The following is a 24,501-nucleotide window of genomic DNA, read 5'->3' as shown; positions in this document are numbered from 1 at the left end:
ATTTCCAACAAAAATTGGAAAAATAATTTAAATGCTAAAGTGTCATATATCTCCAAAAGCAAAAATGTTCCAATAAGTGTGGCCAATAAAGAAGTGTAAGGTAACCGAATACAATAAAATGCTGGGAACCAAAGAGAGGGAAGGTTTGTACTCAAGAAGAAATTTTGATTGATACAGTTGTCAGTTATAATTAATACTGATATATCCCTGATTCATCTTTCTGGACATACAAAGTTGTCCTTACTTCAAGAAATTTGAGGGGCTGGGATTGTGGCTCAGTGGTGGAGCTCTGGCCTCGCACGGGCGGGACCCGGGTTCGATCCTCAGCACTACATACAAGCATTGTGTTGTGTCCATCTACACCTAAAAAATAAATATTAAAAAAAAAAAGAAAGAAACTTGAGGCTGGGCATGGTGGCACCCACCTGTAATCCCAGCAGCTCAGGAGGCTGAGGCAGGATGATCTCAAGTTTAAAGCCAGCCTCAGCAATTTAGCGAGGGTCTAAGCAACTCAGGGAGACCCTGTATCTAAATAAAAAATAAAAAGAGCAGGGGATGTGCTCAGTGATTAAGTGCCCTTGGGTTCAATACCCAGTACCAAAAAAAAGAAAAAGAAACTTGAAGTTTTAGGTGCAATGGTGCATACCTGTAATCCCAGCTACTCAGGAGTCTGAGGCAGGAGGATCACAAATTCAAGGCCAGCATGGGCAATTTAGCAAGACCTCATCTCACAATAAAAGATAAAGGGCTGGGGATGTATACATAGCTCAGGGGTAGAGTGGTGTATAATGTGCAAGATCCTGGGTTCAGTCCCCAGTATCCCCCCAAAAGAGGCCTGAGCCTCACCTTTTCAGTTTCTAAAAGTAAATTTAAGCCAAATAAATTCTTTTTCTCCCATGAAAGAATGACAAATTCATAGGGAACAAATGGCATTAGTTTTCAGTTAGATATTGCATGAAAAGGGAGTCAAATAATAAAGCTACATAACTACAATTTTTATTTTTGCTGAAATCGGGGATCCCTCCCCTTGCCATTTATTGTGAGACTGCTAAATTGTGATAGTGATTTTCTTCACTTAAAAAAATAATAATAATAAGGTAAGCCGGCTGCAGTGGTGAATGCCTGGAATCCCAGGGGCTCGGGAGGCTGAGGCAGGAGGATCAAAAGTTCAGCTAGCCTCAGTAAAAGCATGGTGTGAAGCAATTCAGTGAGACCCTGTCTCTAAAATACAAAAAAAGGGCTGGGGATGTGACTCAGTGGTTGATTGACTCTGGGGGGTTCAATCCCCATTACCTGACCCTCCCAAAAGGTGTTTATTGCAGACTTTTTAGATTTACAGAATTATACCAGATGTGGTGATGAACACCTGTAAACCCAGCAACTCAGGAGGCTGAAGCAAGAGGATCTCAAGTTTGAAGCAAGCCTCACCAATTTAAACTGTCTCAAAAAAAAAAGAACTCGGGGGTTGTAGCTCAATGGTAAAGCACCCTTGGTTTCAATCCCCAGTGTCAAATACATACATATATATATTTATAGAATTATTGCAAGGATAATAAAATTCCTCTAACTCCACCCACAGCTTCCCCACTAACAGTGTACATTAGTGTCATACATTTGTCACAATGATTGAATCAGTATTGATACATAACTAAATCCCATACTGTATTCAGTTTTCCTTTACTGCTATATTACATTTAGTCATCCTGTCTCCTCAAGCTTCCCTTGACAGAAATAGCTTCAGATTTGTATCTTTCATGACCTTGACAGTTTTGAGTACCATTCAGGCATTTTGTAGAATGCCTCTCGTGATTACACTGAGCTTATGTGTTCTGAGGAGAAAGACCACAGAGGCCAAGTTCCATTTTCACCACATCATATCAAGAGTACATATTATCAGTGTGACTTATCAGTGTCGATGTGGACCTTGATCACCTGACTGAGGCAGTGTTGACAGATTTCTCCACTGTAAAAAGCTATTCCTCCTTCCCACCTTTCCATACAGCACTCTCTGAAAAGAAATCACCACATGCAAATTACCCTTACGTAGTAAGGAGCTGGGCTCCACTCTTGGAGGATGGTGCAAAAACGATTTGGAATTCTTCTGCAGATCTGTCTCCTGTTCAATCACTTGTATCAGTATAGACACAGGGATATTTTATACTCTGGGTTATAATCCAGTCATTGTTTTGTTGCTTTGACACAGTCCTAGCATTTTAGGTTATTTTAATCAATTCCTTACTTTCTGCCATTGTAAGATATTCTAGGATGTCTTGTCTGTTTCCCACCTCACACCTACCATCAGCCACTTTTCTAAGGCATCCCAGTTCTCTTCCTTGCTACTGAATTGGGGTGTAGCTCAAAGGTAGAGTGCCTGCTTAGCATGCACAAGGACTCGGGTTTGATCTCCAGCACCAAAGAAAAAGGGAAGGGAAGAGAAAAGGGGTGGGGGGATAAATTTTTAACAATCTCTTTTAAAAAGGAAAAAGTTAAAACACAACTCGTTTGCCCCTGAGCATAAAATATTCAAACTAGCACATGCAAGCTTACACTACAGTTTTCAACTAATGATGTTGAAAGGGTTCATACATTATGTGAGGTGGTCAGGTAATATAAATGAAACCTGACTCCCTTTGTATTTCTATTTTAAAATAAATCTTCTCTCCAGGCCAGCACGGTGGTGGATCTAGGGAAGTGAGGCTGAAGGATATAGAGTTCAAAGTCAGCCTCAGCAGTTTAGCTAGTTGCTAAGCAACTCAGTGAGACCTTGTCTCTAATACAAAATCCTTTTTTTTTTTTTTTTGTATGGAGGATTGTACCCAGGGGTACTTTACCACTGAGTCCCATTGCCAAGTTGCTCAGGCTGGCCTTAAACTTGGAATCTTACTGCCACATCCTAAGCTGCTAGGATAACAGGTGTGTATTACTATGCTAGGCCTGAGAATTGGTATTTCATTAACTGCCCTGGATCAGGCCCTTTCAAATAATAAAGAGTTTTAGGAATGGAATTTGCTAATTTTCCTTGCTGTAACAGGTAAAGAAGAAAAGCACAAAATGAATATTTTAGGCACTTTTTATTTTCCAAAAAAAATTGTCGTTAATATATAAACATTTCATTCTCTCAAAAAATTCTACAACTATACAGCTGTTTGCTCCATTATTTGCATAGGAAATGACCACAATACAAAAATAAGAGGGAAAAAGAAGCAAAACAGCAACTGATTTATGCTTTTCATGTAGGTATGTCTCCACGTATAAACATTTTGAAGCCTCTTACAAAATTATTTACACCGTTTGTCATCTATTTACATGTTAAGAGCAACTTTTCTAACAAACAAAACTATAACTTATCAAGTTATGAAAATTGTCTTCTAAAAAAAACTTACTATATTACCACAAAATAAATAAAGATAAACAATATTTTAAAAACAAAATTAAAATTTCATTTCAATTAAGACCCCTTTTGGCATTTTGCTTATTATTCTGCCCTTTGGTTAACAGCATCAGCATCACATTACTATTTTATATTGCATATATGTAGCACTTGCTTCCTTAAGTTTTCAACATATCATTGATATTTAAAGGCAGACACTGAGTCAGTATTAACAACTGATTAACTAAACTGCACTGTAATTTCGATAAAATTACTGTGTCTCACTGTATATTACATGCAAAATCCACATAAATTGTCATTTAACCAACAGTACTGCACGAGCAAACACCTTGGTATATGAAAACTGCATCATAAATTCAACGTTTCCATACGTGAAAACTGCATCATAAATTCAACATCGCCATGTGAAAACTACATTAAGTCCTTCCTTTAAAAAATGATACTGTTTAGCTTATTTTAAGAGGTTCCACTTTCGTATATTTGTAACTATCTTTAAGCTCTTCAGTTTATAATTCATAAAAAACATCTTTTGTATTTAAAATAAACAATCCTATTTTAATCAGTGCATGAAATTTGCTTTTCCTAAAAGTTCATTTGAATGATTATTCCTTCCCCCCTAAGAAATGAATTTGGTAACGTTTTGAGAGGTATGTTTATCACAAATTCTAACTGTAAATGTATTTACGGTTATTTTCAAAAGAAGTTTGATTTTTTTTTCCCAAAAAGAATCCTAAAAAACTTGTAATAAACCTATAAAGCTGATTTGCATATTTACAAAATTTTGAATAGCAAATATAGGCAACTCATTTAAAAAAAAAAAAACACACACATTTGTTCAATGGCTATTAGTGAATTGCCAGGTACAGTGCGTACCTCTAAGGGATCACCTAATAATGACAAAAACGATGTCCGTCAAGTAAAATCTTGACATACAAGCCATCCTTCTTCCCAGTACCTGCCGAGTGATTTGTTCACTGACCACTGTCACGTTAAACGATGGTGCCGCACCCCCCTCCACCCCCACCCGGGCCAGACGTGGCTGCCTGTCATGAGATGAAATCTGCTTGAGTAAAGCCGTGTGCATCACAGCAAGCATTCCAGATTCTTAAAATGACCAAACACTTTGGTATTAATACAATGTATTCCCTGTTTTCTCAAATATACAAAATATACATTTCCAGTTTTTTTTCTTTTCTTTTCTTTCTTTCTTTTTTCTTTTCTTTCTTTCTCTTTTTTTATATATATATGAATAATAAAGTTTGTAGTTTAAAGGTTGCGGAACCGACTGCGGCGCGCGCGGCGGAGAGCGTGGCGCTGGGGCTCAGTTCTGGTGCCTCTTCATGTGCAGGGCCAGGTGGTCCGAGCGCGAGAAGCTGCGGTTGCACACCCCGCACTGGAACGGCTTGGCGCCCGTGTGCTTCCGGTAGTGGCGGGTCAGCTCATCTGATCGTGCGAACCTCCAGTCGCAGCCCTCCCAGGTGCACTTGTAGGGCTTTTCACCTGTGACAACCAACAAACAGGGTGAGGTGGCCTGCTCAGAGGACAACTGTAGATAACAACTGTGGATTTTTTTTTTTTTTAAACCAGGGGCCAAGCACAGGAAGAAAGGATCATGCATTCCATTATGAACTAAATAAATATTACAGTCCCTCAAAGCAATCCAGCAAACTCATTTCACAGAATGGGATTTAACCTGTAATTATATACAGAAAGAAGTATTTTGCTTACTCTTGAAAAACTGAAGGCCAAATTTAGCCACATGCAAAATGCATCAGTGCCCTTATTTTCTATGTACTCCTGCACACATCAATCCGTAAAGTGATTAGATTGGGCCTGAATGGCCTTATCACTGTGCAAACATGCTTTCTTCGCAAACCAACCCAAATTAAATTACTGTAGGGCTAGTGGCTACATGGTGGGTGAGGGAGCACGAAAATTTTAGAGCTATTCAAGAGGGAGCTGGTCAAATCACCTTCAAGATTAATTTCTTGTACCACAATTCCTTTGCTTGAAATTGGTCTTTAACGTCTAAATTAGGCTGACTGAAGCTTTCAACACATAACCCATGACCTCCTATAATGGACTATTCAGGCATTCTAAGGAAAATCTCCTTAGTTTCACACTAGCACACACATTCACATCCCTCTTTTGAGACTGAAGGGAAACAAAGTTAAAACATTTTTAAAGTTGAATGGCTTAAAGTCTAAAGGCTTAATGCATCTTATATTTAATAAATGTCTTGGCCAGACCCCCACGTCAGGTACTGATTAGTTCTCACTGGTACAGGTTCAGGCCATGAAAGAACCATAACAATACTAACATTTGCTGGTGTGCATGTAAATTTTCTTCCTTAAGAAACATTTCTTTGCACCAAAAAAGTTACTATGCTGGGCAGAATGGAGCATGCCTGTAATCCCAGTGGCTGGGGAAGCTGAAACAGGAGGATGGTGAGTTCTAAGCCAGCCTCAGCAAAAAGTGAGGTGCTACACAACTCAGTGAGACCCTGTCTCTAAATAGGACTGGGGATGTGGCTCAGTGGTCAAGTACCCCTGAGTTCAGTCCCTCGGGGGAAAAAAAAAATTACTACAAGCAATTTGACAAGTGTCTTATACTCCAGTCACTGTCCTGATGCTTGAGATACAGCGAACAAAACCTAAATGCATGGCCTCACGGGAGCAATTCATGACAAATCCCTGATCAACCTTCCTGTTTTCACAGCTCTCCACTTGAATACTGAATTGATGACTGAGCCCTGCCCACCTGCAACTTGTATTCTTAATGTTCTCTTAAGTTTGCTAGTTGCAAACTTTCAACAACTAGTGTAATGCAGTTATTTTGTTTGTTTTTGATACCGGGGACTGAACCCAGGAGTGCTTTACCACTGAGCTACAAGCGTCAGTCAGTTTTATTTTTGAAACAGTGTCTCCTTAAATTGCTGAGGCTGACCTCAAACTTAGGATCCTCTTGCTTTAGCTTCCTAAATCATTAGGATTATAGAGGTGCTCCATCACACCCCAGCTTTATAATGCAATTTTAATTCACTGTTTTAGAATCAATCTTATTTAAGTTCATGTATACATATAAATCTCAAAGCTTAGTCTTTCACTGACTAGATTCCTAATTTCTGCTTTGTTAAAATTTTCTGAGTATTAATGAGTTTAGATAAGAATGAGACAAATTTGCATATCAAAGTACTGTTGGCATACTCTAGTTGGGCACCTTTTTGCTTTAAAAAATGTTTTCTTCTGAAAAGGAAAAAACAAAAACAAAAACAAAAAACTCAAAGTTGCTTCGAACACTCAGCAACCTTCCAGCCTAATTTAGTAGCAGTATCATATTCAGGAGAGTTGTAGGATCATCCAACTGAATATGAATTTTAATCTTAATCTAAATTGTCCAGCCAATGCCTATAATCCCAGCAACTAGAGAGGCTGAGGTGGAAGGATCAAAAGTTCCAGGCCAGCTTCAACAACTTAGGGAGCCCCTATCTTAAAAAAATTAAGAAAAAAAAATTTTAAAGGACTGAGAATGTTGCTCAGAAATAAAAAATCCCAGGATTTAATTCCTGGTACAAAAAAAAATTATCCACATATGATGAGGTTTCTACAGCTTGTGAAGTTAATGTATTTCAACTGTTCTTATGAGATCTCACCTTGGCTTCCTACAGTATGCATTCATAGCCACCTTTCCCCCCTCTTCTGGTTCTGACCTAATGCACACTTATTTACTTAATTTCCTTCTCAGGTCCTATCATCCCATTTAAAAAATATACATCTCAATTTGGGATGCTGTTTCTCATAGTAAATTCTTTTTCCTCCATCTTTTAAAATTGGTGTATTATACTCTCATTCCCCAGTGCCTCACAGTAAATTTCAACTAGAAATTTAAGCAAATACACTCAAAACTTTTCAGCAACATATTCACCCGTCTTTCACTGACATTCACATATAACTGTTTGATATGCAGAAACATTTTAGTACCAGTGGTAAGTGCAACTATCTTGTTTGTGGATTTAAATCAAACAGAAGAAATAACTTTGCACTGAAGTGTGGTTTTGTTCCTCATGAAAACAAATCACAGAAACAAACATACTAGGTTAAACAAAAACATTTCTGATGTCTAAGGCAAGGCAACAACTTCTTACAGAGTCCTAATTTTAAAAGAAATCATTCTAGTCTTTTGAATTTAATAACTAAATAGCAGGAGAAGTGAATTCAGTTTATTTAAGAAACAAGGGACACTAGACTCTTTTTGTTCACTGTTTTTATTGGCTACAAAGCAATAAACGGCACCAATATTTTTTAAAACTTACTTTACTGATTGGTCAAAATACAGTAGCCATTCAAGTTCCTAAAACATTTGGGGTTTTGCTCTCAATTTATACACATCTATAGATTATCCAGCCAAGAATACTACCAGTGTCTGGAACAGTAGTTACTGGGGCCAAGTCTTACTATAAAAGCAAGGATAACTATTCCCCACTTGGGGCAGTTTCTATGGGATTTGTTCAAGTGTCAACACTGTTCAAGCAAAACATCGTAGAGGAAGCTGGTACCCAATTTCTGGCCAAACAGCAGACTTGAGCCTTTCTTCCTCAGCCAGAAACACTATGCACAGTACTTCTGGGAAACCAAACTGACTTCCTTCAAGTTATATTTCAACAGGACAGAGCTTTCAAAAGTTTAATTGGATTTTTACAGAATCTCTTTCCAATACCACCAATTTAAAATATTTAGTTAAGCTCTTTCAACATCAACTGTAGTTTTAAGTTCTCCTGCTGTTAATGTGAAACTTTCCAAAGGCAAAAAAAAAAAAAAAAAAAAAAACTGACAAATTTGTACAACATGGACAATAATCTTCGATTTTATCTCAAATAAAGTATGCATTTTCTTATGATAGGAACAATTTGCTAAGAGTCACTAATTTTTGGAAAAAAAAAAAAAGTCCGAAACATGCATACTATCCATATTGATAAAGTCATGAAGATATTTTATTAAAATGTTAAGCAGAAACATTACCAACAAAAGGGAAGAGGGAGCAGATAACAACCTCCACTGGCACCTCCTCCAGAGCTAGGTTCTCACTACCTTCCTAATCCTTGCAACAACCCCAGGAGTTAGAAGCAAACTGATTTCCACATTAAGAATCCTGGCCTGCCACTCTTCCTTAATGTCCCACTTAAATCTTCCATTAGCAAACACTAATACACTCTCTTTGAATGATGCAAGAAATATATACATATTGTTCAAATTTATTTAGATTCTGAAACCACTCATGAAGGGTAAGGAATAGCTTAATGGACTTCCACCAGCCCTTAAACTCAAAAGGTCTGAAGCCTCGGCACACCCTAACAGGGCCAGCCCTCAGTGAAGACCCACTTTTCTGGGCCTTTTGGGTCCTAAAAATGGGTTCCAGCATGGTATCAGCAGTCCCCAAGCATTACTAATGAGTATTCCTCTCTCCCAGACTAGGTGAATTTCAGTGGTTTAGCAGAATGTTTGTGAAGTATTCAAAAAATCTCCAGCAAGAAACTAAAACAGTATCTATTTTTTTTCTCTCTGATGAACAGATTAAAAAAAAAAAAATGACTTTTGAACCTACCACAATGGAATGGGAGGTTTCTCTGCTCTGCTGAACATATTCAATAGACCCATACTAAGGCCTTTCTCTAGAATGTTCTACATAGATTCTTTTAACAAAAGAAAAAAAAATCACAGAAGGAAATATTTCTTAGAAAAGGTACGTTAGGTAACTTTTTTTTAAAGTCTATTACAGCAAATTTGAAAATCTCTTTCCTTCCTGGTGATTAAAAATCTAATCAATGGTACTTTATAAAAAGATAAAAGTGAACACCATCAGAATTAGACAGTATGTATTAAAGTATGGCCTATACTAAATGCCTTGCAAAACACAAATAAGATATGGTCTCTGGCCTAAAAAAAAACTTAATAGATTTTTTCCCCCATCATCACAGACTTAGGAAATTGAGACTTTGAAACAGCCTCAATTATTAGATTTTCTTTTAATAATAAAAAGGAAAAAACAGAAAACATTGTACCTATGTCAGTAATTTTCCTTATTAGAGCTCACTGCAGATCTCCTACACTTGGAACACAGAAAGGTTCATTTTAAATGCATCTAATAGATGTAGTGCCCTATTAGCAATGGGCCTACTTTTAGGAAACAATCAAAATAATTTGTTTTCTTTTTTGAATCACTGATTTGCACTTGCTCATACATTGCTTTATGAAGGCTTCGAATATCTGTGTTCTGTCTTCTCAACAGCTTTTTAAGCTCTGCAGAGGTAGAGACCTCTTCTACTTCTGCTGTGATGCCATAGTTTTCCCAATGCCTCTCTGAAACAATCATGCATTCGGCCAAACTCTGACTAGCAGTTATTTTCATAATGAAAAGAGGGAAAGTAAAGGAGGCTAGAGTGAGGCTGTCAGTTTTTCTCTCCTTTTTCACAAAATTAGAGAAAAGCTGGGCTTTACCCTGGCCTGTGACCAAGGGTAATCTGACTAAATGTATATTTAGGTGAGAATCGTGCTTGAGTCTCTTCAGAAGAAAACATTTATCCACCCTGAAGCTGTACAGGGATAAAGTCTACATAAAACTTTCTTTTACAGAATTGGACTAGACCTGAGGCTCCTAGAGCTGGTCAAGGGCAGCAAGGAATCTCCTCTTTTAGAGGGGCAGGAAGAAGGGATATGGCCAGGCAGTGGATGAGATGATACACACATGGAACCCTAGCTACTCAAGAGGTTGAGGCTGGAGGAAAGCTGATTTTGAGGTCAGCCTGGGCAGCACAGCAAAAAAGAAGGGAGTGGAAGGGAACACTCACTCTTGTTATCCACAGTCCCTATCAAGCAGGATCAGTCTCCTGGCTCCTAAACTACTACTACTTCTCAGGGTCCTCAAATCCCAGGAAGAACATCTGTCATTTTTAGGGTTACTGAACTAACAATTCTTGAGCCTCCTGACAAAAAGACAACTCACAAACCCTAACCTCAGGGAAAACAAACAGGATTACCTTTCTTCCCCATTTTAGGCAGATTTACCTGTCCTTGAGTATACACCCACCAGAGAAATGAATTAATCCAGACTCTGGGGATGGTACCAGAAGATCTCAGAAATGACTGTCTTCCAAATTAACAAGTGAATTACAACACTAACAGAGATCTCGAACACAGATCTGAGAATTGCAGCCTTTGAATCCCCACTTCAAAAGCCCCCTAATTCCAGCTGTTGGGCAGAGTCACAGCCTTTGGGACAGGAGTACCCTGTGTTTCTCCTTTGGTAGCAAAGCAATGAAACTTTTTTCCTTTTTCTCAAAAACAATAACACTCATATTCACAATCTTTGTAATAAGATCCCAAAGTAACTTCAAAAAGTGAGGATTCTATGAAATATTTTTACCTTTTCTTTCTTTTTTTAAACCTGAATAGAAAATAAACGTGTATTTTCATTTTCCCTAGCACAGAATGAGTACCAGATATCTTTTCCTTCATTTGCAGTTGACACAATTACCCCAGACCAGTGGATTCCTCCCTGCTCTTAAAGGTGTGTGCCTTTTTATAAAGTAGCCAAGTTAATGTGTTCTTCTGCATAGATGTTTTTTTCAGAAAAGTTACCTACTGTGCACTTCTAAAACAGTAACTAATTGGAGTTGTTAGAGATCCTTTAAAGTAAATAATACAGGCTGCCAGAACAGGAATGCTGCCAGAGATACTTCGGCTCAAATAGGACATTACTTTGTTTCTTCACCAGAAAAGATGTAGGTCATCAAGTAAACAGCTACTACATTCTATAGAACTAAAAATATCAGCCAAAGCAAAATGCTTGAGTGATCAAATTATTACTAAAAAAACAAAAATCCTGCCACTAACTATATATCAACAACAACAGCAACAACAACAAAAACAAAAAACACAGCTCTACATTCTTTCACCGGCACAGCTGGCTGTTTCTATCTCAATTTCAGCAATTCTATTTAATCTACTTATGAACTATCTTCTCTCACTCCTTTAAAAACAAAAAGGGTAAGAAGAGATTATTCTGGATTCTCCACAAAAATCGGTCAAATGTTTGCTGAATCAAATTATTCTTCTTAACCTTTGATAAGCTTTATCATCTTGAAACAATGTTTAATCAACTTCCTATGTAAATGTTTTTCAGATGAAAGAACAAGTCCTAGAAGCAAAGTTTAATCTTCCCAGTGAGTCACTGAAAAGAAATTGTTTCTAAGCTTTCTCATAAATACCTCTCTTCAGGGTCTGAACCAGCAAGTCTCTTAAGGCTCAAACATTTTTTTTTTTAAATAAGCCAGAAATTGTCAATATAGAAAATAAATTTCAAAGCTGCAAGTGAAAATAAAATTGTAAAAATAATTTAAAATAAAATCACTGGCCACTAAATCTCATCATGTGAAATATTTTCCCTATGCTAATTCTCCCAGTGAAATAGATCAAACATCTAACTAATACTGATCTATTCTGGATCCAAATTGTATGTTCTCCATTCATTAAGGCCTGAAATGAAATCCTCTCTACAGTTTTTTTTTTTTTAAAGCTTTTCTCACTCCTTTTCTACCAAAAAAGAGAGTAATTTATGTTCACAATATAATGTTCCTTTCAATGGAGTAGTGCCTATACTGAAAACACCTTTGTTGTCAACATTACCAATATTTTTAAAAAAATCAAATGTGTACCCAATATAGTCATAGGATAATGACTTTGGCGCCATGTACTAGACCAGATATTTATATCTAAAGACTTTTACTACTTTACCAGAAGCTAAAATGCAAATTTCAAGTAGAGCCGGGAATAGTGATACTAGCTAGGCACAGTGGCAACACCTGAAATCCCAGTGACCCAGGAGGCTGAGGCAGGAGAATTAACCCAGCCCTAAGCAACTTAGTAAGACTCTGTGTCTCAGAAGAAAAAACAAAAAGGGGTAGGGATGTGGCTCAGTGGTAAAGTACCCCTGGGTTCAATCCCCAGCACAAAAAGAAAGAGAGGAAGAAAGAAAGAAAAGTAAAGCAAGAGAGAACATAGGAATTGACTCCCTTTACAAGGAGGTTTGGGCTTCCAAGACCTAATGTAGAATTCTTTCTTAAACAAAGAATCTTGAACAAGCACTGAAGAGCCCGTGTTTTGTGTTCCTATGCTATTTATAGGTTTCCATTTTCAAATCATCCTTTCCTCTGTCAGTCTGTGGAACCAGTGTCAAATCATCCTTTCCTCTGTCAGTCTGTGGAACCAGTCCTGGTCTGAGTGATGCTTGCACTAAGGGTGTGTGTTCCTCAGAGTTTTCTCTGTACAACTGCTAATCTTCTGCCCTGTCCCAGAGTGGTGAGGCTGAAAAGTAATCTTAAATTTCATGATGAAATTAAGCAAAAGGGGCTGAGGCAGCTCAGTGGTTAGCATGCTTTTCCCCAGCATGCATGAGGTCCCTCAGTTTGATCTCTATTGCCAAAACAAAACAAAAAACCCCAAACTACAAGCTCTTTGAATAAGATACTTTATCAGTCACAGTGACTTAGAAGGGCTGATGGATATGTGAAATCTTTTTTTTTTTTTTTAAGGTGCTTGGGAGCAAATTTAGAATGATAGCAATAGGAATAGCCCCTTGTATATATCATAAGGCATACAAATTTGTGCAGAATGTTCACTTTACTGTTAAAAGTACAAATATTTAGATTGGGAAACACACTACTTATTGACACTGTTGCCTAGAAGCAGCCATAACTATTTCTAACCAGAAGCATGATAACCACATATACATACACAAACACCTACTTACTCACACAAAGAATGTCTCTATAGGCCTGTTATTATGCTGTCTTATGTATATATGGATATCAATGAAATATAATGGTTCCCTAGAATAAAGGCAACTTCTATTTCAGGTATTTTGTTTGACCACACAAACAAGATGGAACTTTGTACTATTTAAGTATGGTTTCCTAATAAAGAAATCAAAGCGCATGAACTTGAATTTGAATGTTATGGTATTTGTGATTCAAGAAGCAGGTTTATCTTTTACTCTTTCATCCCAAATTATGGGGGAAAAAAATCTGTTTCGGAAACACTCTTTGCTCAAGTTCAATTTGCAACCAAAGTTAAAAAATCATTTATAATCTAAAAGTCCAAAATAAGTAACTAAACAGAACCCAGATGCAGATTGCTTTAATTGCTTAAATCATTTTAAAAACATACAGTAACTTGACATTTTAAAGCAATTACAATTATTTCTCCAAAGAAATGCTAGGGTACTTTGCATTCTGCCTGCAAAACAGCAACCATTTAAACAATAATTTCTATTATGTCATCAAACACAGACCGACATTACCATATAGGTTTTAAAGTTCCCTAATAAATTGCCTATGTGGAAGCAAGGGACATAGAAAGAAAACCTAACAAGCTATTAAATGAGGGAAGTTATTTAGAGGGGAAAAATAAACAAAACCTATTTCATCTACCAGGGCCTTAAAAGGGAAAAGGGGGGAGGGGGGAGGCAAAAACACAAGCCTCTGCTGCGTCCAGATACATTCACTGAAAAACAACTGGTTGGGTGGGGGGATGCAATGAGAGCGCACAGGTAATTTTAAAAGGCATTGTCTAGAAACGAGAAATGAGGAGAAAACAACCTCAATGCTCTATGATTACCCAAGAACGGGTTTAGCCAGATGAACTAGTCTGGTAAAGCCCTCCCCCAGGCATTTGAAAGACTATCAAACAAAACTTTATTAAACTGGATTACAGGGTCTTACTCATTAGATGTTGAAGGCCACAATGTTTATGATCAGGTGAAAAAAGTTGATGCATGGGACCCAAACTAGGCCTAGGTCCTCTTTTTAGTTTGTTTTTATTAGGGCAAGCATTGTTAAGACAACCCACTATTAAATTTCTTTGCCAGCAGGTCAAGTTCCAGAATCCTAGGTACAAGCATTCAGAGCACTAAACCCTGACAGGGGTTGAAAGGCTATTTAGATATGGCCTGACTACATCCCTGCAATAAGCAGTTGATTGCATCGTTATATGTGATTATATTCTTCCTTTATTAGGGGACTTTAACCCCATGAAAATGTATTCCCTCCTTCCTATCTCCAGTTTCAAGGACTTCCAAGAGAAAAAAGGCAACAGTTCAAATGTTTCTAAGTTATTCCCACCTCCTCTTAATCAAAACGTCAGGTAAAACCCTGTGTTAAACATTTCCTTAACAGAGCATATAGTCTGTAAAAGGATATTTTATACTGAGTATTTTCCTGGCACTTGTCATCTGTATTTTGAAGAGTTTAGGTTGACATCTTTTTTATATGCTTAATTCTTTTGTGGACGCTTAACTGTAAACATAATTTTCACCTTAGGTTGTTTATGAAGGTTCTTTCCTTTTATATAATCAATTTGTCTGCCTTTAAAAACCTCGGGCCAAAACAACTCATTTATTTCATAGGTAAGTTCAAGTGTCTTTTTTTTTTAAGCAGTTTCTCAGAAAGCCCTGGTATCTACCACATTGTCATCAATACTATTTGGATTTTAATAACTAGATTTTTATCATTGAGATATCAAGCAGTACTTCTCTAACATGCACACAAACTGTTTGCAACCATATTCCTCTCGTGGCTATATCTCAGCACTGACCTTTGTTCAAAGGCTTTTACTTTTTAATGCAGCAGTTAGAGATAACTACTTCATTTATCAAAACTCAATTTCCATAGTAACATCTAGCCTGGGGAGATTCAAGTCCTCACACTAATCCAACGACCCATTCAAAGGAACTGTTGAATACTTTGGTTTCCATAGCAATGATGGAATAATACATTTTGCTAGGTCACTGCTTTTATTAGCAAACTTATTCTTTGAACTTTAGGTAAGGCTGTATTTATTGAGGAAAAAAAAGTATAATCACTTTAAGAGTTCTTTCCTTTAGGGCTATTCTTAAAGAAAATTACAAATAGTAACCATCCATATATTTGAAAATATTATGGGTATGCGGAGCCCTTTAATAAAGTATGCCACCTAGTTTCATCTTAAAACTGGGTTCTGATATAAAATTTTTAAATTAAAAACCTCCTAAAAGTTATTGCTATAGATTTCATAAAACAAAAACTTACAAAATTGAAGGGGCTAAGCTTAAAAGCATGTTTTAAATGAGGATGAAATATAAGCTAGAATAAAGATGATGTCTCAAACATATCAAATGTCGGGGTGGTGTGTAAGGTGTAGAATAACTTTAAACCATAACTCTATTTTTGACCAGTCTGAAAACTCTGCAACTTCAGGCCTATCTTTCATCAAACACAGCAAACACACTCAACACAAATATTTTAAGCTAACAGGGACCTTGTATTAAGCTGCAATGCTGTACATGCTAAATGGCAAAGTTTTGATTGTTTAAAAGGGCTTTATTTAAAGCAAACTGATTTGCCACAGAGAGAGAGAGAAATTTCTTTCCTTCAAGACATGAACATCGCTGCCATTAAACATTTTAAAACCCATTAGTAAACATTGTTGTTTATGTTTTTGGGTAATTAATTCTATGGAAGTGACAGGGCAAGGCCTTTGTGAGTGATCATCAGCTTTCCTGGAACCAGACATCCTCATGGAACTGAATTTTGAGCCAAGCTAGTGCTGAAAAGGTAGGCCATTAAAAAATAAAAGTTGACAGAAGAAAGAAGAGATCAAACACGTGTTGGCTTTTAAAAGGATGAATACCACTTACACTATTTACACAACTTAAGGAATTAACAAGAAAATTACATACCAGTATGAGTCCTCAGGTGAGCTTTTAAATGAGAAGACTTCGTATAAACTTTTGTGCAACCTAAAATAAAGGAGCAGAGGAAGAACAGCTTGTCATTCTGGCGACCTTTTGAAATCCTTACATTTGATGATTCAGTATTTAAAATCTGCCTTGAAAGAACTCTCTCATGCTAGATAACATATTTGAAGCTTCAGTTTTAAATCTCAAGGAGCCCTCCCCCAACTACCTCATTAAAGAAATAAAGCAATTTTTTTTTGTATCACTTTAGTAGGAAAGAACACAGGTAAATGACAAATGGAAAACTTGTGTTTATATTCCAGTAGGTAATTTTTACCAGCAATACACATTTTAGTGATTTAATAGCTACTATAGTATGTTTTTTAAAAAAAATTTTAATGGTTGTAGAGCTGACATTGCTAAACCATTATCCAAGATGACTATAATTTTCTGTACTCCTAACATTTCTTGTTTTTTTTCATTTAGCATGTCATGGCATATCATGCACCACAGTCAATAAATCATGCCCCATATTAATCACAAACTAGCTTACACCAGCAACTTGGGAGATACATTCATTACTGTCATGAATTTATACTTCAGCATGTGCTCATTCTTGAATGAGATGCATGGCCCATCAGAACCATCCTTAAATGTATCCCGTATATAGTCTTGTACCAGCAGTAAGTTAGGTACCTTTGAGCCAACATATTATTTTCTCCTATCCTACTCTTTCCAGGGCAGTTAATTTAGATTTTAATACTATAATCCTAAATGAAATTTTTAAAAATTTAATAGAAAAAAGTACATAAGGTAACTTTTTCCCAGAATGTTGTAGCCAATTTTTTTTTTTTAATACAGAAAATAAAGCTGGGCACAATGAAACATGCCTAGAATCCCAGCAATTTGGGAGGCTGAGGCAGGAGGATCCCAGGTTTGAGGTCAGCCTGGGAAATTCAAGCAAAACCCTCTCAAAATAAAATTTTAGAAAAAAACGAGAGAGGGGCCTTGGGGATGTGACTTAGTGGTAGGGCGCCCCAGAGTTCAATCCCAAGTACTGCAAAACAAAAGTGAATAAATAAATAAAATACACCATAGAAAACTAGTTGGTTACACACCAAGGTAAAGCACAGAAATAGAATTTTTCTTAACTGTCAAGTAGAACTTTTCTATGTAAACTTAAAGCCCAAGGATGAAAAGGATATGTGTACACACACACACACACACACACTCTTTCTCTCTTTTTCTCTCAATGCTTCAACCAAGTAAGATCACGTACCAGGATAATCGCAGTAGTGGATGCGGCGTTTCTCCAGATCGGGGTTACTCCTTCTGTTGTATCTGACAGGTTGGATATTTTGCGTATTAACTGGCAGAGTGGCAGGTAAATTTGGATTGTGAATTGCCAGTTTGGAAGCGATTGTAGCAGCATAGGATGGAGGTGGGGTTAAATTCTGGAGCATCTCTGCTTGTCTATCGGGACTTCCAGGCTCTGAGCTTGGTGGTGATGGGGGAAAGTAAGTGGCCTGCTGTGGAAGAAACTGACTTGGCATAGTGTATGTGCAAGGGGGCATGCCCTGGAATTGTTTCATTGAAGTCTGCGGAACAGCAGAGGTGTGTGTGTCAAGGCCTGCCATGGCGGCTGACATAGAAACATTAAGGGTGTCCATTACTGCTGTCTGGTTTGTAGAACTGGGCATGTCTAGATCCGGTGTATTCAGTAGCTGGTACAGGTGGCCCTGCTGGGGAGGGACAGAAAGATGAAGATCTGGTGTAGTAAGTTCTTGTTTGATGAAAATATTGTTCACCTCTGGAGCTGAGGTCTGGTGGGAGCTGAATATACTGGTGAACTCAGGGAGGGCCTGGGTTGGGGCCGGAGGAGGAGGAGGGGCAGTCGTTTCACTTTGGTGGCTGAAAATGGTAACAGGTTCTGTCTTGATGTATGTTACGCACGGTCTCTGGGATTTGTAGAGGCCAGTTCTCAGGTGGGTGATGTCAGGGAGGAAGACGTTCATGTTGATGCTGTAAGGTAACCCTTCACTGTCAGTGAAGAACTGGTCTACGACTGAGGCACTGTCTCGTCTATACTTTTTATGCTCTGGAATAATTGGAACTGGAGGAAGCTGAGGTGTCAGATACTTCTCCATTTCACATCTTGTCTAAAAAAGAAAAGAAACAAACATGCATAATCCACCTGATTCATCTCAGGAAGGACCAAAATGGTGCTTACTACTGTCCCCCTCACCTACACACACACACACACACACACACACACACACAAACAAAGATCCCTCTGTAAAATACTAGGGCAAACTTCTATTACTAGTATACTAGTATAAGTATTGCTTATAAACATACCAGGTTTGTTTTGCCAATTGTATAATTACTGGTTTACACTAAAGCTTACAAGTCTTTGTAATGTCTTTAGTAAAATCGCTCAAAAAAAAAGTGAAAGAGGCAAATCAAGAAAAAAAGCAAACAGAAATATATTCCTTTCCGATGCAATAATAGTATCACTCCTGATTCCCTGACCATTACAGTTTAATTAAAGTACTATATCAAAGTACTGCCTAGCTACCTCAATTCTGTCCATGCTACATAGTTATATTTTACATGTTTTATTTAAACAACAAAAAAATATGCAATCCCTTAAATCAACTCTGCAAAAAAAACTTTTTTGCTTGACTAGACATTTCCAATATATCTAATATAAAACATTCGTTGGCTATTTCAGTGGCTTTTTATTTATTGTTCAATGGAAACTTAAACACAATGTTTTAAGCAAAGCGTAGTATCCACTGTCACAAACAGATTTCACCTTCAACATTTGATCTAAATGTTGATTTTAATCAGCAGATTCGGTAATTGGTTAATATGATAATGAAATGTTCCTATTCATATCCCTATCTAAAACAGATCTTTAATTACCTAAGGGAAAATCACTCCCTTGGTAGACTGGTGCTAAGAAGCCCGTGGGTGGGGAGAGGCTGCTGTGTCGAAGCACAGTCATCAGCAAAACATTTATCATGTCCTTCTCAGTGGGCCAATGCTACATTCCCCCCTACTCTGTAAAAAAAAAAAATCTCCGTCATCCCTTATCCTCTCGGTGTTAAAAAAGTAAAAAAGCCAAATTGAAATAACCAATAACCAAATAGTTCTCAATCGGTGATTTTTCCCCCCAAGGACAAATCGCCTCAATCTTTTTACAGCTATCTTCTCTCCTAGCAGAACATAAGCTTAAATTCTCTTTTAATTTTTAACATTGAAAAGGAAATTTCAAAAGAAAAGCAAAACCCAATTAGGTGGAATGGTTCATATAACTATTAACCACGGCACCATAATAGGTGAATAACCCAGTCATATTTTGCTAGTAAATTTCAAAAGCATTTCATTTTGGACCGCCAAATCATTCGGATCATACGGTGTGGATGGGGACGGGATTCCCCGGATAGACCCGATTTAAAAATAAAAATCAACGCTGTAGTCATGTGAATCACATCTTTGACAAATGCCACTGTCCTCTCAAATCACGGCGACACTGACCCCCACCACACCACCACCACTAGAGTAGGCAAGGCGCTGGGTAGCAAATACACACTCTACCAAGGGGGTTATTAAACGAAGTGTCTTGAAATAAACCGAACTAAACCCTTTCGTGCACTGCGCTCCCGTGGCGGTTAGTGGTTTCTGATTTTAGCTCTTCCAGCTGTTTGCATGTGGGTATGTTTCCAATTTTTTTTTCCTTGGGACAAGCTAAAAGTCCCGTGAAGTTTTTTCTGGGCTATATGACTCCGTGCGTGGGCGAAAGAAACAGGCGGTTGCTCTAATTCGGCTGCTGGGCAAGTGTAAAAGCCAACTGCCAGCTTTCAACACGGCTCCGGGAGGAAATTTACGCGCACAAGTAGAAAACAACACCCCCGGCTTTTTTTTTCTTTCTTTTTCGGGAAAAATACGCGCTCCAATACAACCTTAGTTATCCTCTTGTTTTCCAAACTCAGCCACCCACAATCGCTTCTAAAGCAAGAAGATTGAGCCCCAAGGTTTGAAACCCCGGGGAAGCTTTACCCCAAACTGCGTTTCTACTTAACCCCAGACGAGGAGGAGAGGTGGACCTCCAAGGCATCGGGTGGGAGGGGTAAAGGTGAAGGAGTAATTTAAAGTGGAGCGTGAGGTACAAGGTTTCATCCACCACACGTAAGAAAAACAAGGTGCGCGAGAGCACCCAATTCCCTCTTTAACCTCTTCCCGGCTGACCCGCCAGGGCCAGGGGAGATTCATCTCGGACTCCCCTCTCCCAGGTCCCCCATTTACTCCCTACGTAATGCTGTGCCCAGGCTACAGGGGCAGAAAGGGGCTGCCCACCCCACCACCAGCTCCTGGTGCGCCCCGACGCACGCCCCAGCCTGGAGCGGCCCCTGTCGCCTGCGCGTCGCAGCAGCGGGACACGCCCGAGCCCCGGGAAGGAGGCGGAGGGAGGGGAGCGGCTCTTCCTACCTGGACCAGCTCCTCTGGAGGCAGCCGCGGGCCGGCGGCGGGAGGCGGCGCCGGCTGCGGGGGCTGCGGGGGCGCTGGCTGCGCCTGTGGGTGGTGGTGAGGGTGCTTCAGCTCCTCGCCCGGGAAGAGCGCCGCATCGCGGGCTGGGTTCGCGGCGCCCAGCACCGGCTTGAGCTGCGCGAACACGGGCTCGTCCTGCGGGGCCGGCGGCTGGGGCACAGGTCCCAGGCGGGCGCTCATGGTCAGCACCCGCGTAGCCATGGACACTCGGGGAGCGGCTCCGGCTGCGGTACGTGGGTCAGGCGCGTTTCCCACCTGGCCCACCTTGGCTCGGGCCGGCGAGCTCGGCGCGGGGCCGCGGGCGGAGGAGGGGAGGCTCCGGGCAGACCCCTCGGTCAACAGCAGGCACAGTTTTCGAAGGCGCCCACGAAAAGCAAAACTCTTCCGCTCTGCCACGCGTAAACGCCAATGTCCTCCAGGCAGCCACTTTCTCCCGCCCCGCCCCACCGCGCTCTCTCAGTCGCTGGAGCCCGCTCCCGCCACCGCCGATTTCCAAGAGCGAGCTGCGAGCGCGCGTACCTGCCCCGCGACTACTGACACTTGACGCCCGCCTCTATTTCACCCAACTCTGGGTAGGCGGGCTCTGCGAGTCTGACTGACAGCGCTGCCGCGAATCCTAAGACTCCATCGCCGGCCGGGCCGGATCGGCCAGCCTATGAAAAGAGAGAAATTCACCCAGGGCCCCGCCTCCACTGGGCCGACCGCACCCCTTGGGCCACGAGCTTCGCGCGCAGGGCGGCCGCGCAGTTTGTACACAACTTCTCTGACAGATTGAGCTGGCGGAGCCGGGGGCGGAGGAAAGGAGAGGAGCGGGTGGAATCTAGGAAGAGAGGGAATTAGGGTGGAGACGCGGAGGGAGATCTCTACGGACTGTTCTCAGCCAGGATTAGGCAGAAAAAGAGTATTGCACGTCTTAGGTGTTGTGCAAGGACCTGAAACTCAAAAAACCGAAATCCAGAAAGCAGCTAGGTGGGGGCGCTAAGGTTTTCAGCGACTTGTTTAATGAGTATGTATTTTTAAATACACAAAAAATGTACTTTTCTTTAACAGAAAACTAGGGGCGGTATGATAAATTTTTGAAACCGCCCTTGTCTCTTTATCCGTGAGGATATCTATTTAGCAAAGCAAATTCGGTATGTCCTGAGTAAAAGGTTTAGTGACAAGCATTTTTTAAAGTCCTTGCATACAAGCCTACCCCCAACTCCCGCTGCCACTTCGGTATTTAAATAGCTGGAAGTAGTTTTCACACACATTTCTACCTCTTATTCCTGTGTAGAGAGCAGGCGGGGGTGGGCCATATGAATTTTGAGGTTTTTAATATTTAAACTATGTTGATTCTAGCCAAAGCCTGGACTCTAATTTAAGCGCTAACAACTAGCTCAAATGTGTGTTTAAATAGACATTACATCTTTGACTTATTTTTGCTAGCACTGTATGTGGGGGGGGGGGGAGTTTAATATTTACAGAACAGAAACAGCAAATTTACCTAATGCCGTGGCACCTTTTCCTACGAAAGGACAACCAAAGAAGCCTCAAACGTTAGGCACGAAGCAGCTCTGAAAACTGGGAATACAATTTTTTTTAGGAAAGTAATAGCCAAATATATTGCCGTCCATTTACTACATTGTTATAATGGGAGGGTGAATTTTTGCCAGCAATCACCAAAGGAAACCACTTCCCTTAATCCTTAATGTTCTTGTACATGATTTTATCTGGCTTATTGGGAAGCCGGAACAATAAACTGCAATAAAAATGCCTGTAATATTACTACATATGTACATATGTTGACAGCACACTATACCATTAGAGAATTGTTCAAATACAACAGCCTACTCACCACTCCACAGTTAAACAGCTTTTTCAAAAGTTCTTAGAAAAAACTTCACTTCAAAGAGTGTCTCTATCAAAAGCAGGGATCCATTTAAAATATGCAGATAAATTAATATGTATATAAATATTAGGTATTTATTTTGGAAAAGATAAAATTACGCTGTAAACTAATTTTTTTTTTCTCCTTTTCCTTCCCTTCCTGTTAGCACATGATTCATCTTTATAGCAGTGATCGCTGCTTTAAGAGAATGGCTCATGACTACTTTCATGCTACCAAAGTATTATTTGGGAAGTGTTTTTGAGAAATTTTTTTCTAAGTAATTTTATGCTAGACGTCTACCTTCATCTTTAAAAAGCTGTTCTATTTTCCTCTTATGTTAAACCCAATCATGTAATTAAATGGTTTAAAAACAGGTGATAGAAGTGATATGGGATTTAATACAGTTTTAAAATTGATCTTTGAAAAATTTTAGTTAATGCTGATAGTATGATCAGTTAAGATGATAGTATGATCAAATCTGATCATGTGACAGACAATTCTTAAAAGAATTTGGTGCTCTTTTAACTTGAAGCTGAATCTAACACAGTTACTTCAACTATATATCTATCTGTATTTTAATTTGCTTTTAAATATACCTAGACTTTTCCCCTTAAGAGTCTTTTCACCAGCGCTTCAGTGGCCTGTTATTTTCCCCCAAGTTTTGACTACAATAAGATCCACTATTTTACTGGAAATATTTCTAAATATCACGCCATTTTTTTGCATGCTTTCATTCACAAAAGTTTTCAATTCCAAAACAAAACAAAACAGAAAAACCCCACTTGATTATTTGATAAGCTTTTAATAACCATATTTTATAATCTTGTTAATTTTTTTTACATTTCCACTTTTCTTAATGAATAGATATGAACCTGGCTGTGGTTAGGTTTGCATAGCTAATGCATTTACATGTATTAAAAATTGAAATGTATTCTTTTTTTTGCTCAAATATAGTAACATTCATTTAAATTTCATTTCTGGCATAAAGATTCATAAAATAGGGTTGCCACTTTTAAGTAATGGTTTCTCTGAAATACCCAGGCTCTGCAATCTCACAGAAAATAACTAGCTTAGCCCTGTACAATAGTACGGAAATTGGAAAGTAATCCTTTTCTGAGACATTTGCCATGCGGTTCTGGACATATAAAGAACATGTTCAACCAAGCTTCCTTGCTATTGCTTTTAACAGAAATGCTACAGCTGCAAACCTGTTTCACCAACTTAGCAAAAAAGGGTTAAAACTTGATAAATATTTTTCAAATGTTCCAGGTTCTCCATTGGCACAAAGCCAGACAGTGTGAATGGACAGATCCTCAATTACTTTGAACTTTCTAGTTCTTTGCATTCCTTCCTACTTAGTAGTGCTGTACCATTAGGGAAGATGGGAGAAAACAAAAAACAAATGTCAGGTTTCAGAAATCAATTAGTGGCCTGGCAGTAGTGTGTTAACTGAACTGTGCCAAAAGAGGGGATTCTGAGGGAAAGAAATAAAAACGTTGAGTAGTCAAGTTAGGTGGGAGGGTAAGCGAAGAAGCAGTGTGCATGCTTAAGTCCTTAGTCACTCGCTGGGCAACACAGATTTAGTCTTAGAATAAACCATAAGTGTCACTATCTTTACGGGAATAAATGTGCCTGAATGTGTGGGGGCTGGACAGGCATCCAGCCATGGGGGCGGGGTGGGGGGGTGGACTTGAAGGAGGCAGTGGAAAAAAATAGATATGTAGCTTCTGAATGATGAGATGAGGCAAGCTTGAAACTAGCACCAGGACAATGTTCACACCAAGACACCGTAAAAGAATTTTCAATAGTCTCCCTGATGTTTGATAAACATCAGGGAGAGCTTGAAGTTAAGAGATCTGGAATATCACAGCCTACTAAATTTCATTCACTTGGAGAGAATATGCACAGAAAATTCCATTTC

The 24,501-nt window shown here is 39.1% G+C and overlaps 1 protein-coding gene across 1 annotated transcript; it reads right to left on the bottom strand.

Annotated features, from left to right (window-relative positions):
• Positions 1 to 3,071: 3,071 nt before the first annotated feature.
• Klf5 (KLF transcription factor 5) lies at positions 3,072 to 21,221 on the bottom strand. Its single transcript, XM_026398091.2, has 4 exons — positions 20,651 to 21,221; positions 17,436 to 18,315; positions 16,160 to 16,219; positions 3,072 to 4,891 (listed from the first exon to the last, which is right to left on the bottom strand). The coding sequence occupies exons 1-4, from the start codon at positions 20,909 to 20,911 to the stop codon at positions 4,713 to 4,715; spliced, it is 1,380 nt and encodes a 459-aa protein (XP_026253876.1). The 5' UTR covers positions 20,912 to 21,221; the 3' UTR covers positions 3,072 to 4,712.
• Positions 21,222 to 24,501: the final 3,280 nt, after the last annotated feature.

This window comes from Urocitellus parryii, chromosome 2 (assembly GCF_045843805.1).
Source record: "Urocitellus parryii isolate mUroPar1 chromosome 2, mUroPar1.hap1, whole genome shotgun sequence".
NCBI lineage: Eukaryota > Metazoa > Chordata > Mammalia > Rodentia > Sciuridae > Urocitellus > Urocitellus parryii.
Note: the sequence above shows the minus strand (reverse complement) of the source record. Positions and strands in the feature narration are given on the sequence as shown.

Bases quoted from the DNA above. Each gene is read 5' to 3' on its own strand.
- Klf5 (XM_026398091.2), bottom strand. From the start codon at position 20,911: ATGGCTACGCGGGTGCTGACCATGAGCGCCCGCCTGGGACCTGTGCCC. The intron at 16,220-17,435 runs GTACGTGATCTT...CCTTTATTTTAG, and splicing joins CCACTACTGCGATTATCCTG to GTTGCACAAAAGTTTATACG. The intron at 4,892-16,159 runs GTATGTAATTTT...TGGTTGTCACAG, and splicing joins TCACCTGAGGACTCATACTG to GTGAAAAGCCCTACAAGTGC.